Genomic DNA, 15,175 nt, shown 5'->3' with positions numbered 1-15,175 from the left:
GAAAAAACACCCTTGTCACACAAAGTTGTGTGCTTTCAGATGCTTGATTTCGATACCTTAAAATCTAATTCTGAAGTCTCGAAATAAAATTTGTGGAAAATTACTTCATTCTCGAAAAACTATGTTACTTCAGAGGGAGCCATTTCTCACAGTATTTTATACCACCAACCTCTCCCCATTACTTGTTAACCAGTCAGGTTTCATGCTGATCAGTTTTGTTTGAGTAATTTTACCAATAGTGTCCGATACCTTTAATAATATAATAATAAAACTTAAAGGTATGGGGGCCGATTTCACGAAGAGTGAAGATTGATCTCAACTGCAAATAAATCCTAGACTTCACTATTAGTAAAATGTGATCTGAAATTGAGCCCTGCCCCGATTTCAAGAAACTCATCGCAAGTAGCGACGCATCGTAGGGTTTGCGATGCGTCGCAGACCTTTAAGACACTACGCGGCTGCGACGAGTTCGCAACTTACGACGTGTAACCGGTCGCAACTTGCACTTGCGACGCGTCGCAGCGCTTCGTGAAATCGGGGGCAGGACACCTTTAGTAATATCCAAAACATATATTAGCATTACTTGCTTGTTGATAGTATAACACAGTGACGCAGATATTTGAGAAAGAGATAATTTCTCACTCAAATAATAAAAGACTTCAGCTGAAGCCGTTTATAAGGTACATCTGGAAGCACAAGATGTAACGTAACAAGGATGTTTTTTCCTTCATTATTCTCTTGTAAATTCGATTACCAATTGAGCCTAAATTTTCACAGGTTTGTTAATTTTATGCATATGTTGGGATAACAACCAAGTGAGAATACAGGTCTTTGACAATAACCTAATGTGTCCAGTGCCTTTAAAGATGGTTATTTATTTTTCTTCTAAATTGTATTTATTGACCTATCAGGTTACACATTTAATAAATTAAGTTATTTTTAACAATATCATATAACAAATTGTGCTTTTTTAGTTCGAAAACTCATGATTGTAACTATGTTGTTTGTACATGTATTCTTTTTGAAGATGCTACACCTTGTACAAGCTTAGGCTTCTTGTCTGCCCCGTGATTGTGACTAATTTTGTTTATGCATAGGATACTTTCTGATAAGTAGTTTTCCCAACTGCCTAATGGTATAGAAAATAAACCTGAAACCACACTTTCTGTATTGAAGAAGCTTTATGAAATATTTTGGCCCAGATAAATTATTTTTTCAAAAGCATTAGTTTGTTCTCGGTGGAGAAATAACAAGTACAAATTTTGTGTGTGTAGAGAGCGCTGCAGAACTTTCCGTCAGAAGTTCTACGCAGCCAATGAGCACCCAGTGATGGAAGTGGCTGTCAAACACATGCGGGAAGCTCCTCAGATCAGCCGACAACTTGCCATGGCTGAGGACAGCGACTTGAAAGAAATTAAGCCTTCAAAATGGTGAGTAGATAGATCACTGTTTTACAGCTCAATCAACTTGTGTTTGAAAAGATGAATGCTCGGTTGAATCAGCATTGAACAATGTCAGTAGAATTCAATGGACCCATTCAATGCTCATAGTGAAGAGCATTTAATTTCATTAGGCCGAAAGCCTCATTCTATTATGTAAAAAACCAGCAGCAAGAACTGCTCCAACCATTTAATTTCATTAAGTGGTAAAATAGTTAGTAGAAATTCCTCGTTTTTAGGTTCAAAAAGTAGTTGAATGTTATCATTTTAATAATATATAGAGAATTTTCTTATTTTGCAACATTTGTTTTGTTAACCTGCTAGCTGGAGGTTTCTTTGATTGCTTTTTTAGAGCGCCGTTGATTTGTATGTTAGTGTAATTTATTGGTTGTTATAAATTCCCATGTTGTTTTGTTTCATTAATTTTTGTTGTGGATCTTATGGTAATTTTTTTTCCGGATGCTTATATTTTACATGGTTTTAAATGTGATTGATTTCTTATATATCTCTATACTTGTTTCTTTATTGTTGTAATGATCACATTTGGGAATTTTGTGGGGACTTTTTCATACTTTAATAATGAAAAGAATAAAACATTATTAATACTGCACCAATCCTGTGACCTATCCTATTATAAAACTAGAAATTGAGAGTTTGTGTACAAACTCAGGGTGTTCGGGTGAATGGTCAAATGAGGTCACGTTGTGTACAACATTTGTAGAACATTACAAGAGGTTTCATGTAGTGAAAGAATCTTGTACGTAGCGTTTGTGGTTCTCAAGATATGAATTTTTCAATTATTTACCGTTTATTTAACTTAATGACGTCATCGATGATGTCATCATTCCAAAAAAAGTTTTGGTTTCGTCTGCACACTAAGGTTTATGTTCATGGTAAGTTTCAAGTTCATACAAGCGTTAGTTTTGTTCAACAAGTTCATAGTAGTTTAACATTTTGTTCAAAATCGCACGAAGAAAGATGAGGCGAATCCCAGCGTAGTGGAATTTGAATTACGCGCGCCTTCAACGGAGTCTGCATGTGTATACACAACCCGTAATGCCCACAGCCACGCAGTGCTGTTTTGTCGTAGAGCATGGATACAATGTAGGCCTACATGAACTACACGCACACACACCCACACACCCACAATACAATAGTAGCATTCACATACATGAATGGCGATACTATCTGGTTTCTACGCGTAATGAATGGAGGTCAACACAAACGCGCGCTTTTACGACCAGAAGGCAAAATTCAACTGGCATTATGTTTGTGCAAAAGTTTGAGCAGGATAACTGATCTTCAAACTGATATTCAAATTTTGCGAATATGATATATAGTTCTTGAGATATGAACTTTTGAAATTTTGAACTTCCTGTTTCAACCGGAAGTAAAAGTCACATGAGGTCACGTTGTGCACGACTTTTGTAGCTAATTACAAGACCTTTTATATGCACCAAATATCTTGTGTGTGGCATTTGTAGTTCTCAAGATATGAACTCTCCAATTTTTAGCGTTTTTTTGAACGTAATGACGTCATCAATGACGTCATCATTCCAAAAATGTTGCTGTTTCGTCTACTCATTAAGATCAATATATATGGTAAGTTTCAGGTTCATACAAGCTTTAGTTTTTGCGAAAATCGCGCGAGAAAGTTCGAGGAGAAGAACACGCAGAAAAAAAAAAAAAAAAAAAAAAAAAAAAACAGAACAATAACAATAGTTGTTCGGCTGGTGGCCGAACACCTAATAAATTACTAGTTTGCTCTCATATGTCTGTATGATTGTTTTATAACTTTGGCCGAATAAACAACAATAATACTAATAGTTATTATATTAAAGCCATTGGACCCTTTCGGTACAGAAAAAAAGAAAAAAGTTCACAGATTTACAAATAACTTACAGGGTTTACAGAAGGTAGTGGTGAAATACTTCTCTTGAAATATTATTCCATGAAATGCTTTACTTTTTGAGAAAACAGTAAAACAATATCAATTCTCGTTAACGAGAATTACGAATTTATTTTAAACACATGTCATGACACGGCGAAACGCGCGGATACAAGGGCGGGTTTTTCCCGTTATTTTCTCTCGACTCCGATGACCGATTAAGCCCAAATTTTCACAGGTTTTTTATTTGATATAGATGTTGATATACTGTTTACCGAAAGGGTCCAATGGCTTTAAAGAATACAGTGTCTTAAAACCTATTATAAATTAAAGGAACACGTTGCCTTGGATCGGACGAGTTGGTCAAAACAAAAGCGTAAACCCTAGTTGGCGTGGATAGGTGTGGCGTGGATAGGCGTGAATTTGAATTTTGTTTGAAATTGAATGAATTTTTGATGAAATTGACAGGGAAAACCTGTTTAAAACATTTATGTTGACTTCAAATGTTTAGGTATATTGACTTGAAGGCAGAAGCTGTAAACATTGCTGGTCCAGATGACCACATCATCCACGACCTACTGCAGAAACTTGTAAGATGGTCTCTCGAAGATGCCAAGTCCGTCCCTAACGCAAAGGTAAGTGTGCACCAATGACTAAGACCAAGTGTACTGTCTAGTTCTTAATATCCAGTTGGTAAGTAAATTGTCAATGCTTTGATGAACACAAAAAAAACTGGCATCCATCACCCATTCAGCTTTACCGACACATCCATGCCTTCATGTGATGCTCTTCCAAACCATGATCAATTAATAACTAACGCGATACACTCACATCTTAGGTCTTTTTTCACAACCTTACACCCATTGCACTCCCATCTCACTTCTTCCTCCCTTTTATAGTGCCTTACCCAATTCACCCCATCTCACACCCCTTCATAACACCTTACCCAGTGTACCTCATCTCACAGGCTCCTTTCCAACCCCCTATAGCGCCTTCCCAATGCATCCCAACTCACCCCTTTTTGGAAGCGCCTCACCCAATCTCACTCCTTCCACCCACTTACACACGTAGTGTTCTTCCCAATGCATTCAGCACACCCTCACACCCTCCCCTTAGTATGACCTCAACCCAATGTACCCCATCTCACCACCAGCCCCCCCCCCCCCCCCTTACATAGCCCTTACTCACTCCATCTCACTCCTTTTCACCCCCACATACATGTAGCGCTTTGTATCGCTTTTGTAAAAAGCGCTTTATAAGTAAGGTTATTATTATTTATTAGCACCCTTCCCAATGCACCCCATCTCACCCCTTTTATTTGGAAGCACCTCACCCAATCTCACTCCTTCCACCCATTTATACATGTAGCGCTCTTCCCAATGCATGCAGCACACCCTCACACCCTCCCCTTATATGACCTCAACCCAATGTACCCCCTCTCACCACCAGCCCCCCCCCCTTTATATAGCCCTTACTCACTCCATCTCACTTCTTTTCACCGCCACATAGCACCCTACCCAATGCACCCCATCTCACACCTTTCCTCCCCTTCTCGCACCTCTTCCCACATCTTAAGGAGAAGCTTTGCCTCTTGGTGATGTCAATGCCAGCCAGTGAGCTCCTTACCATTGCTATGCAGCAGGCTGTCCAGTTTGTCTTAGATCATATCTTGTGGGCATCTCATAACAGTTTCTCTCAGTGGCTGCATCATCGCAAGATACCTCTCATAACCCAGACTGTAGCCACTATCCATTAAAAATAGCAAAACTATAGTATTATTATAGGTTTTCTCGGTCAAATTCAGTAAATGAGCAGCCAATCTCATTTTCATGCGTTCGAATTGAAGCTGTTTTGCCTCTCCAGTTGTTACTGCGTTTCAATTTCAGAATTCGGCCATTCAATTTCGTTTTGAGTAGAGTCAAATTCCTTTAGCACTCTGTTCAAATTAGCGTATCGACATTCTTTTTCGTGACACACACGTCTCAAGAAGCGTCTGCGAATTTGAATGCTGCTTTGATGAATTTTTAAATTGAATGATTATTTTGTTAAATCGAATGACGCAACATTACATTTGATTAATCATAAAACGAAATTGAATTACCCTTTGCAGTAGCATTCGATTTAGCGCGAAAAAGAATAGCTTGGTGGTTAAATTGACTGCTAGTTTGCCTAAATTGACCGAGAAAATCTATAGTACTGTAATAACTAGTTTTAATTTCATAGCGCATTTCAAAAAAGCGTCTCAATGTGTTTTACGGTACATTCATAACATGTACATCAGTGCCCTGCCGTCGATTTCACCAAATTCTTCTTAACTTAGGATTAATCTTAGGACTTCTGATGTTAGGATGCATTGAGCCCATTCTAAGTTACCTATAGTATAAGTTACTCGAGATAGGATTAATCCTGCGTTTCTTGAAAATCGGCTGCTTTAATCTTTCTCAGCTTTTTCTTTCTAACATTCCATTCAAAAAATACATCCCTCAAATTTAACATTGGATCCCAGGTAGGCTTGTGATTTTTCAATGACTAAAAGTACCTCACTGTTAATGTAAAAAAAAAAAAAGGAAACAATGTTTAAAGGAACGTTTCAGAATTGGTAAGCAACAAAAAACTTACCCGCTCTAATGATGATGATAGTGGAAAACACCCCTTAAAATATTTCTGTCTGAAATGTCGTATTGGATGACAAATAAATAATCTAACTTCTCGTTTGGAGTTTATTGCTCATTGAGCATTTTATACATTTTTTTTGGGGCATCGACGCAATGCAAAATTTGTTATCAGTTTTACACTATTCTCTTGTGACCCCGATTGCCGTTCGATCTCAAACTTCTACAGGTTTGTCAGTTTATGTATATGGTGGATTACATAAAGTGCTTACACTGCCAGCAAATGTTTTGTTTGCAAAAACTAATTCTGTAATGTTCCTTTAATGTTGACTTTGAGTCTGGGTAATATCTTTCATTAATATTGCTGTCTATTAAAGTACAAAGTATCTTTAATTTTTAAGAAAAAAGTTATAGAATATTCTCTCAGTGCTTGTTCAAATAAAACAGATTACTTGTTCATTTTAAGGTGTGTAGAAAGTTCCCTCTCATTAAATTTTGGTCTTGTAAACAAAATGCGGATCAAGTAAATACTGTTAAATGCAAGCCTTGCTGTCTTGCAGATTTTTCCTGTAAAAAAGAGCATTGCTTTTAAAGCAATAATTTTCTGTGAAAAAAAGGGACAAACTGTCGAAATAACGTTATCAAGGATACAAGATTACGGTGGGTTCTCATTTTTTTTAAATTATAATTTCAATTTATTTCATCATTCAAGATTATACACACTATACAAAGTTAAGTTCACTGGCCAACCCATTTTAGAAAAAAGTAATAATAATAGCTTCAAAGACTACATTGATCATCATTATTATTAAACACAATGAGCATTGGTTATTGAAGAGAGAAAAACATTTTTTTAAAGTAAAAACTTGTCAAACATTCAGAGAGAAAAAAAGTGATCAGGAAACTGTTTTCTAGTGTTTACAGTTTAATGTTAATATTGTTTCAGATTTTACACTGTATGGGAAGCCAAATATGTACCAATGATTTTGGCGTTGGGCCAGTAAACTCACAAATTGACAAGTCCAGCAGTCTCATGTTTTAAAGGCAGTGGACATTAATTACTGGTAATTACTCGAACAAATTATTAGCATAAACTTTACTTTGTAACAAGTAATGGGGAGAGGTTTTTAATATAAAACATTGTGAGAAACGGCTCCCTCTGAAGTGACATAGTTTTCGAGAAAGAAGTAATTTTCCACGATTTTGATTTTGAGACCTCAGATTTAGAATTTGAAATCAAGCATCTGAAAGCACACAACTTCGTGTGACAAGGGTGTTTTTTCTTTTCTATTTATCTCACAACTCTGACGACCAATCGAGCTCAAATTTTCACAGGTTTTTTATTTTATGCATATCTTGAGATATGTACACCCAGTGAGAAGACTGGTCTTTGAAAATTACCAATAGTGTCCAGTGTCTTTAAATTGATTAATCATACTTAACAGGTGCAATATTGTTTTGTGGTTTGTTTTGGTTGCAAGCTAAAGTCTAATGGTTTGAGCACGGCATGCTTTCACTAAAGTGATTTAATATAGTTTTCAATCCATGCACCCTTGCAAATTGCAATGCAACTACTGGATGCACATATTAATTTGTCGACCCCATAACCTGAGGACTTCTCTTTAAAATTGTTCTTCCATTGTTTGGACCAAGATTTATTTTAGCGCCATCTTCTTTGGTTGTGTACATGGAAGCAACATGAGGACATCATGGATAGGCCTACTGTCAAAATATCCACTTATTATCACTTTGGTAAAGCAGGCCTTGAATTAGACGCAGGTCACAGAGGCTATGACCTCCGTTGCCCCTGGTCTTGGTCTTGGTGCCCCTTCAAAAGTTTCCCATTGACTATAAGATTTTCCAATGGAAGTGCCCTTTGAAAAATGAAAATGGCCTTTACCCTTTTAAAGATACAGACCTGATACTTCAAGGAGGCAACGAAGGTGATTGCCTCCATCCCCTTTGGGCATTGCCTTGGTGCCCTTGAAATGCTCCTGTAGAAATGTACAATTTCCTCATAGGGTGCCCTTACCACTGAGAAAATGCCTTGGTGCCTGTTGCCCTTTCAAAAACGAAGCATACAGGCTTGCTGTATTATTTAAGCCAAGTAGATACCAAATTTCTACATTGCAAAATAGGTTAAAACTGTTCTTTAAACTGTTCACTTATTGTATGTCATTTTCTTAACTTTTGCAATTTTTACTGTCATGCGCCCTCGAATAGGCTGGTCTTGGAGAGAGCGCAATAAGATCATTAAATTATTATTATTATTATAAAAGATTATGAAGAACAAACTAATATTTACTTCAGCCAATCAGTCAGTCAATGCATACATATACATTTGTAGACAAGAAAACAAGTTCTGCACAGAATACATTTGGTACATTGCAATACAATCTTAAAGACATGGTTGAGTTCTGGTTTCAACTTCAAAGACCTGTGTCAAGCAGATTGCTATTACAGAAAAATGAGTTGGAAAACCAGGCAAAGAAAAAATTGAGGCGACATACATGCATGACATGTAGTAAAACGGCTGGTAACCTTTTTATGGTTTAAGCAAAATTATTGTGAAAAAGAGCTGATCTAAAGTACCAGTCTTCATGAGAAAATAAACTGGTACTTTTAAAGTAAACAATATGTTAATTGGTACTAATATTATAAGTTATCACACAAGCGCGAGTGGAATACGGAAAAATATAGCGCTTCTGCGTCCCATATCCAATGAGGCCGAAGGCCGAGTTGGATATGGGACGCAGACGCGCTATATTTTTTCCGTATTTCCACTCGCGCGTGTGATAACGTATTTATCTTCAAGCAAACTTGGCGCGTGACATAGAACACACAAGACGCATGGTAGTGATATTAGCCGTGCAATATAGGTTTTCATCACCACTTCATTCTGCCAATCTGATTGGAGGATTAGCGCGTACTTTAAGATAAAGTTATTTAGCAGTTTTTGACACCAATTGACCTGAGATCTGAAATGCTGAAGAAATTGTTGGCATAAAAATGTACTTGGTATCGTGCATTGGAGAGCTGTTTATAGTTTAAAACATTGTGAGAAACGACTCACTTAAGTTTTTGAGAAAGAATTAATTTCTCATTAAAGTAATTGAATTGAATGGAGACCTCAACTGAATTCAAGCTTCTGAAAGCACATAACTTGTGCGACAAGGGTATTTTTCCCCCATTAAACCCTGTAAGTTTAATGTAAATCTGTGGACATTTTGAAAAAAGTAATTGAATCCTTTAAAGGCCAGTCTCATAAGGCCTGCTTCTAAAGGTAGAAAAAATATCCTAAACAATTTCTGCTCGACAAATAAGCAGGGAACCAATCACAACTGTGCAAAGGACATTGTATTTTGGTTGGTAACAGTTGCAGTATACAAAATTGTTTTTTTTTCTTTTAGAAGTAAATTTGTGTGTTTTTCAAAGACTTTTTAGGCAGGAAATTGGGCCTTGTTCATTGTTAAGTAAGGAATCTAATGTGTTTCAATTTGATTATCACATGCCATTTAAAATGGAACCAAATTATTCCTAGGTTTAAGACTCTTGTTTGAATACTGTCGTTGCTATTGAATAAAAAACACGCTTGGTGTTTCAATTATACAAAAAAGCACATTGGCATGAAGCATATAAAACCTGCCATCAAATATTACACTCAAAGTAATGTTCACAAAAACTGGTACAGGATGCATTTATAATATTGACCAACAATGGATTGGTTAATAATAAGAAAACTTTTTTTTTCTTCACAATTTCAACTAAAACCTTGGTCTGTATTTTGTTTGATTACTTTAATTTGAAGTTGACAATACTAACTTCCTGGTTTTTCTGTTTGAGTCCCAAGTCCATCAAAAGATTGACCTACATGTACATGTAGTTCAGAATGTGAATCATAAGCATTTAACGACAATGACATCTGGGCCCCAAATCCAATTAAGGGAGCTCACAGGATTGTTGGCAAATAAATTACTTGCGATGTATTGTTACTGCCAGTAATGTTTCTCAGATTAAAATGTTGAGGGATAAAAACGGATAAATGTTTTAATAAAGTGATTACTTCAAAGATAATAATAATAATAACAACCGCATTTCTATAGCGCCTAACACCTCCAAAAGAAAGTCTCTAAGCGCTCAGAGGAACCAAAAGAATAATTAAGTATAAGATAATTTGAATAGATGTGTTTTGAGAAGAGTCTTGAAACTTGAGATCGTGGTGGCTTGTTTGATGTGTAGAGGGAGATTGTTCCATAAGTGAGGTGCAGCAAACTGAAAACTACGTTGACCATATGCTTTGGTGGTAACTTTAGGGATAACGAGGGTGTCTTTAATAGATGGTGTCTTTGTTAGCGGAACGGAGGTGTCTAGTAGGATAACTGATTCTCAGCATGCTTTACACTATTGAAAGGTAATGAACTACTAACCAAGTAAGTTTTTATTGCCACTAATCCTAAAGGTATAAAGTAATTACCAAATGTACTTCAAATTATGTTAATTCTTCTGATTCAAAAATGTGCCGCACTCGGCAAGTCGATGCGTTGCAGTTGTATGTTGTTACACATTGTAAACCAATTCGATGTGCAAGACTGAATCACATCACTAAGTAATCAATGAGCCGTTACTCAAGCAAGAACCAATAAGAAGATTTTACTTGCTAAGTGCTGCCAGGTCGTAATGCAGTTTCCTGTAATAAGTTACCGCCTAATATGTAAATTTGAAATCCTCATATTATAGAGATAGTTGCTATTCAAAATGGTTCGGGCAAGCTTTATGCAAAATACATACAATCCGAACTGTATACCGTCTCTTACATAACTTCGTAAAAGCTTGCATGAATTATAAGCTACAATGTAGTATGACAACTGTCAGTACAGTCTAAGTGTTAGCACAAAAACTTACTTGGTCATGAGGAAAAGAGAGCCGATAATATTAAAATACTTTGGGAGCCTTTAATTACCCATTTGAAAGCACACAAATTTGTGGTACAAGGGTGTTTTTTTCTTTCACTATTCTCTTGCAACTTCAACAACCAATTGAGTCAACATTTTCACAGATGTGTTATTTTATGCATTGTTGGGGATACACCAAGTGAACATACTGGTCTTTGAGAGACTTTGACAACCAAACTGCGTCCAGGGGTCGATTTCACAAAGAGTTAGGACTAGTCCTAGGATATATTTAAAACTTAAGGCTAGTCCCAACTCGAGATAAGACTAGTCTTAACTCTATGTTACTTCCCTTGATGGGAAGATCATTTAAACAAACAAACAAACAAACAAACAAACAAACAAACCTTGACTTGGGTCAAACCTCATGCAGCATAGACTGCAGTAATCCATAAGATGCGTTGATGATACCCCACGAAATAAGCGCCCGACTGAAATTAAGGTGTACCCCACGAAACATGGTCCTCCACCTGCGTCCCCTCTCGTTGTACACAATGTTGAATGTCCTCCATACAGACATGAATTCTTCGTTCACTTTGGACTGCATCCTGGTCTTGATGACATTAAGAGGGTACCAGATGGTACTCAGAGAGGCTCCTAGGATGGCACCACTCACAAAGTCCATGCTGATCTGTGAGGGGATAAATAATTGTGTGGATTTTTAAATAGGGGAATCAATGTGTGGTGAAGAGGTTTTCAACTAGTGGTTTAATCCCACTGAGGCCTGGTTCTTGATAGTTTTACCGAGACGAAGTGGGTGTGTATAAACCTTTGTTTATGACCAGTAAAAAGTGTTGAAACATGGGCGCGACACGCCTGCTTGCACCTGTTGTTATAAGACGGTTTCTTCATTCCTATTGGTCGAGAGCAACGGCCTGGACAGTTGTGCCACATCACGCGATACCCACACAGCATTCCCTTATAAGGAGTTGTTTACCCGAGGGTGGCGGAGGGCTTTACCATTTCGTAGCTGGAGGGGTGTTGTGTTGAAAGAAATCATTGAACAATTATAATTTTTGCATATATTTTACTTTTTGACCAAAAAGTTTTGATACTTTTGACCGAAAAGGTATTTATGAATGGGAATCAAATGAATGAATGGGAACTAATTTACCTCGACTTCGTCTCGGTAAAATTATCAAGAACCAGGCCTCGTTGGGATTAATCCACTAGTTGAAAACCTCTTCACCACACATTGATTCCCTTAATTATCTCCTTTGGTAACTGTACCAGAAGATGGGGTGGAGGTTGGAGTAAGAGAGAGAGTGTGGAGTGGTGTTGAATGTTCAATTGTCAATTATGGATCACCAAACAATACCTTCTCAGCTCTGGACGCATCCTTTGGTACTAACTCTTGCAGCTTCTCTCGCACCGTGAAGAAGATTGCGCTGCTGGGTCCATTGCGTAACAAGATAGGCGTCAAGCCGCGATAATACTCGCGCAGTCCGTAACCCCTAAGCTGACGGAATACTTGAAAGGTGTTGTTAAACTTCTCCCCGTGCCGGTGATCTTGAAGGAGCGACTGGACACGCTCAAAGGGGACTAAAACTGCCTCTGTTGAGCCTGTAGCAAAAAAAAGTGAAGTTATTTTTAAAAATGTACGCAATAGTGATTACCACAAAGGAAACTTTACTTGCGTGTTCAAGCAGATTCATGTGAAGTGTATCAACAATGTTAAACTGTACCAGTTGCAATGTCCCAAAACATCATCGCTGATACAATTCACATTATTGAGAATTTATAGTAATTAGTTCTTATAAAGCGGATTTTACAGTGAACATCTCAGTGCGCTTTACATTAATGCTCTGGTCACTGGGCCAATAACATTCCGTTTAAATCTTTCTCAGCTCCCTTGGGAGTATACAGCCCTGCCATGGCACTCCAACAAGGCCTTTTTTATACACAATATCAACCTCTACCCTTGCAGGTACCCATTTATACCCCTGGGTGAAGAGAAGCAATTAGAGTAATAAGCATTTGCTCAAGGACACAAGTGTCATGACCGGGATTCGAACCCACACTCCAATGACTCTACCACCAGAACTTGAATTTGATGCTCGGACATGACACCTTTTAAGTATCATAAACGCAAACCCTTTCCATAAGTTTTCCATTACCTGACAGTAATGCAGCGAAGAGTTTAGAAGTTGATAACTTGCAATCAATATGACTAATGATGATCCTGGTGTACTGGTCGTAGAGTCCGAACATAAGCGACAATCCTGACATGCGTTGTAAGAGAGGGGGTAGCACTCCTTTGTACAAGTTCCTGAGGCCTTCTTTTTGCATCTGGCGTATGGCTTTGTGCATCCTGATGCTGTGAAGCTGCTGGCGGAAGATGACTTTATTGACGGGGAACGTTACGATAATGTTAACGAAGGCGGCCCCCGCTCCCGACGTATACTCAACCCAGTCCGGTTGGTTTGTAACGTTCGTAAGAACCTTGCTTCCAGTATTGGGAACGGGGTTGCGCACCACCGGGAGGGCGCTGTTTGCGGACAGAACCTCCTTCTTGTGAATGTCATTTTGGGTGTCCTTGAGTTGCACATGTTGTGGTTCTTTGCCCATGTTATGGGTCGGTTGCGATGTGGTGCATCGGTGTCCAGCCTTGATGTCATTTGGTCTGCAGTGACGGGTAGAATGATTACCCAGCAGGGTACCAGGAGGATAGTTACAGGTGAGAATCAAAATTCTGCTTTGTTGGCGTTCCCTTTGATGTTAAAAGCTTCTGTTAAAAACAATTTTTTTTCAAATAAAATTATTTCTCTCTCAACTGTCTTAAAAGCAAGTCTGGAATGGATTGCACAAAGAGTTAGGACTAGTCCTAACTTAGGACTAGTCCTGGGAGATATATTAAAAACGTATGGCTAGTCCTAAGTTAGGATGAGTAACTGGTCCTAACTCAAGATAAGACTTGACTTGACTCTTTGTGAAGTCCACCCCTGTCGGATACCCATTTCGGGACTAAGCTTACTTAAGACAATGTTGTTAGCGCAGAGCCTGACTTAACGTATAAATACCAGAGAACAACACATTAAGTCTAACCAGAAAAGAAAAAGAAACAGCCACTGTGCTTGTTTAGTGCATAATGATGGGCTCTCTAGCTACATGTAGAAATTAACATTTCGTTTGCTATAACTAAAAGATACATTGTTGTGTGCCAAAAAACTAATTAAACACTAACACTAACACAGCACTGTTTACTTTGTATCTAATTATGGAAGTCCAAAACAGGCTGCACCAAATAATGTCCAAACAACCAAATGAAAGATCAGATTGTAGAATTTAGCATTGATCATAATATTTTATTAACCCCATAAACTCCCCAATGAATGGAATCATTGCAAATTTCACTTGGTTAAAAGGGCAAAAATGAACGTTCGCCAAAAGGTAAAGTTTATCGCGAATGACAAAATATCAAGAGAGGGCGCTGTTGAACCCACACAAAGTGCGAGTCGTGAATGACGACATACACCGCATAGCAAACTGCCCCATATGCCATCCCACAATGCATTGCGGTTCTGAATCACAGTAAACCTATGCTCCATTAATTTATGGAGGAAGAAAATTCAAACGTAGAGTAGAGTTTCCTAAAAAAATAAAATAGGCCATTATTGTCTGTTTATTGATACTAACTTACTAATACTACTACCTACCTAGTTTATTCCCACAAACTTTTTTGATTTCTAACATTGCAACAAAATTAAACCATGTTTCTACCTCCATAAATTAAACTGTGAACTGTAAAAACGATGTTTACGCCCAACGAACAAATAATGTTTGATAAAACATGTATTTTAATCTATTCCTATCCTAGATTGCTCAATGGTTGCTTGAATGGTCACGGTCAAACGCAGGACAATCTGTCATGAAATCATGATCATGCACTCTCATCATGATCGTTATTTCAGTGCCTTTTTAAACCGCCCACACCACCGACCATGGAGGTATGCCCACACAAACGTTACATTATGTTTGTCTCCTGTGCAACAACAATACTCACCTCGAATATTTAAATATCTTGCCTTGAGTACGATCTCATTCACATGTTGTGCACTCACAACATAACTGAAAACATAGACCTAAAAAAGTAAACCACACTATTTTGTGTATTGTGTTGACCCGGCCCCGGATAAATGCATTCCAGCACTCTTCGTGTACCAAGCTAGACTTGATTCCAAGTCTGCCGTCGTGGCTTTTGGTCCACGTAGCGCCCTCTTGTTAAATCTGTGCGTGGGGCGTTTTTCGTGGCAGAGGAATAACCACAATCTCAGACTTGAAATTAAG

General features: G+C 37.9%; 2 protein-coding genes across 2 annotated transcripts in view; one reads left to right on the top strand and one right to left on the bottom strand.

The window, feature by feature from the left end:
* The window catches only part of LOC139949584 (uncharacterized), a 25,207-nt gene extending 14,063 nt beyond the window's left edge, over positions 1 to 11,144 (top strand). The window contains exons 11-13 of the mRNA XM_071947988.1: positions 1,275 to 1,430; positions 3,839 to 3,962; positions 4,904 to 11,144. Coding sequence (XP_071804089.1) covers positions 1,275 to 1,430; positions 3,839 to 3,962; positions 4,904 to 5,083 — 460 coding nt within the window. The 3' untranslated portion in view covers positions 5,084 to 11,144. The remainder of the gene's footprint in view (positions 1 to 1,274; positions 1,431 to 3,838; positions 3,963 to 4,903) is intronic.
* LOC139949586 (mitochondrial nicotinamide adenine dinucleotide transporter SLC25A51-like) lies at positions 6,189 to 15,043 on the bottom strand. Its single transcript, XM_071947990.1, has 4 exons — positions 14,892 to 15,043; positions 13,006 to 13,616; positions 12,207 to 12,451; positions 6,189 to 11,519 (listed from the first exon to the last, which is right to left on the bottom strand). Exons 2-4 carry the CDS (start codon positions 13,454 to 13,456, stop codon positions 11,247 to 11,249), a joined length of 969 nt encoding a protein of 322 aa, XP_071804091.1. The 5' UTR covers positions 13,457 to 13,616; positions 14,892 to 15,043; the 3' UTR covers positions 6,189 to 11,246.
* Between the last annotated feature and the right edge of the window lie 132 nt (positions 15,044 to 15,175).

Source organism: Asterias amurensis, chromosome 17, assembly GCF_032118995.1.
Source record: "Asterias amurensis chromosome 17, ASM3211899v1".
Taxonomy (NCBI): domain Eukaryota; kingdom Metazoa; phylum Echinodermata; class Asteroidea; order Forcipulatida; family Asteriidae; genus Asterias; species Asterias amurensis.
This window is presented reverse-complemented; position numbering and strand designations above follow the sequence as displayed.

Coding starts and splice junctions, on each gene's coding strand:
- LOC139949586 (XM_071947990.1), bottom strand. CDS start 13,456: ATGGGCAAAGAACCACAACATGTGCAACTCAAGGACACCCAAAATGAC. Junction 12,452..13,005: donor CTTCGCTGCATTACTGTCAG/GTAATGGAAAAC, acceptor TTTTTGCTACAG/GCTCAACAGAGGCAGTTTTA. Junction 11,520..12,206: donor ATGCGTCCAGAGCTGAGAAG/GTATTGTTTGGT, acceptor ATCCCCTCACAG/ATCAGCATGGACTTTGTGAG.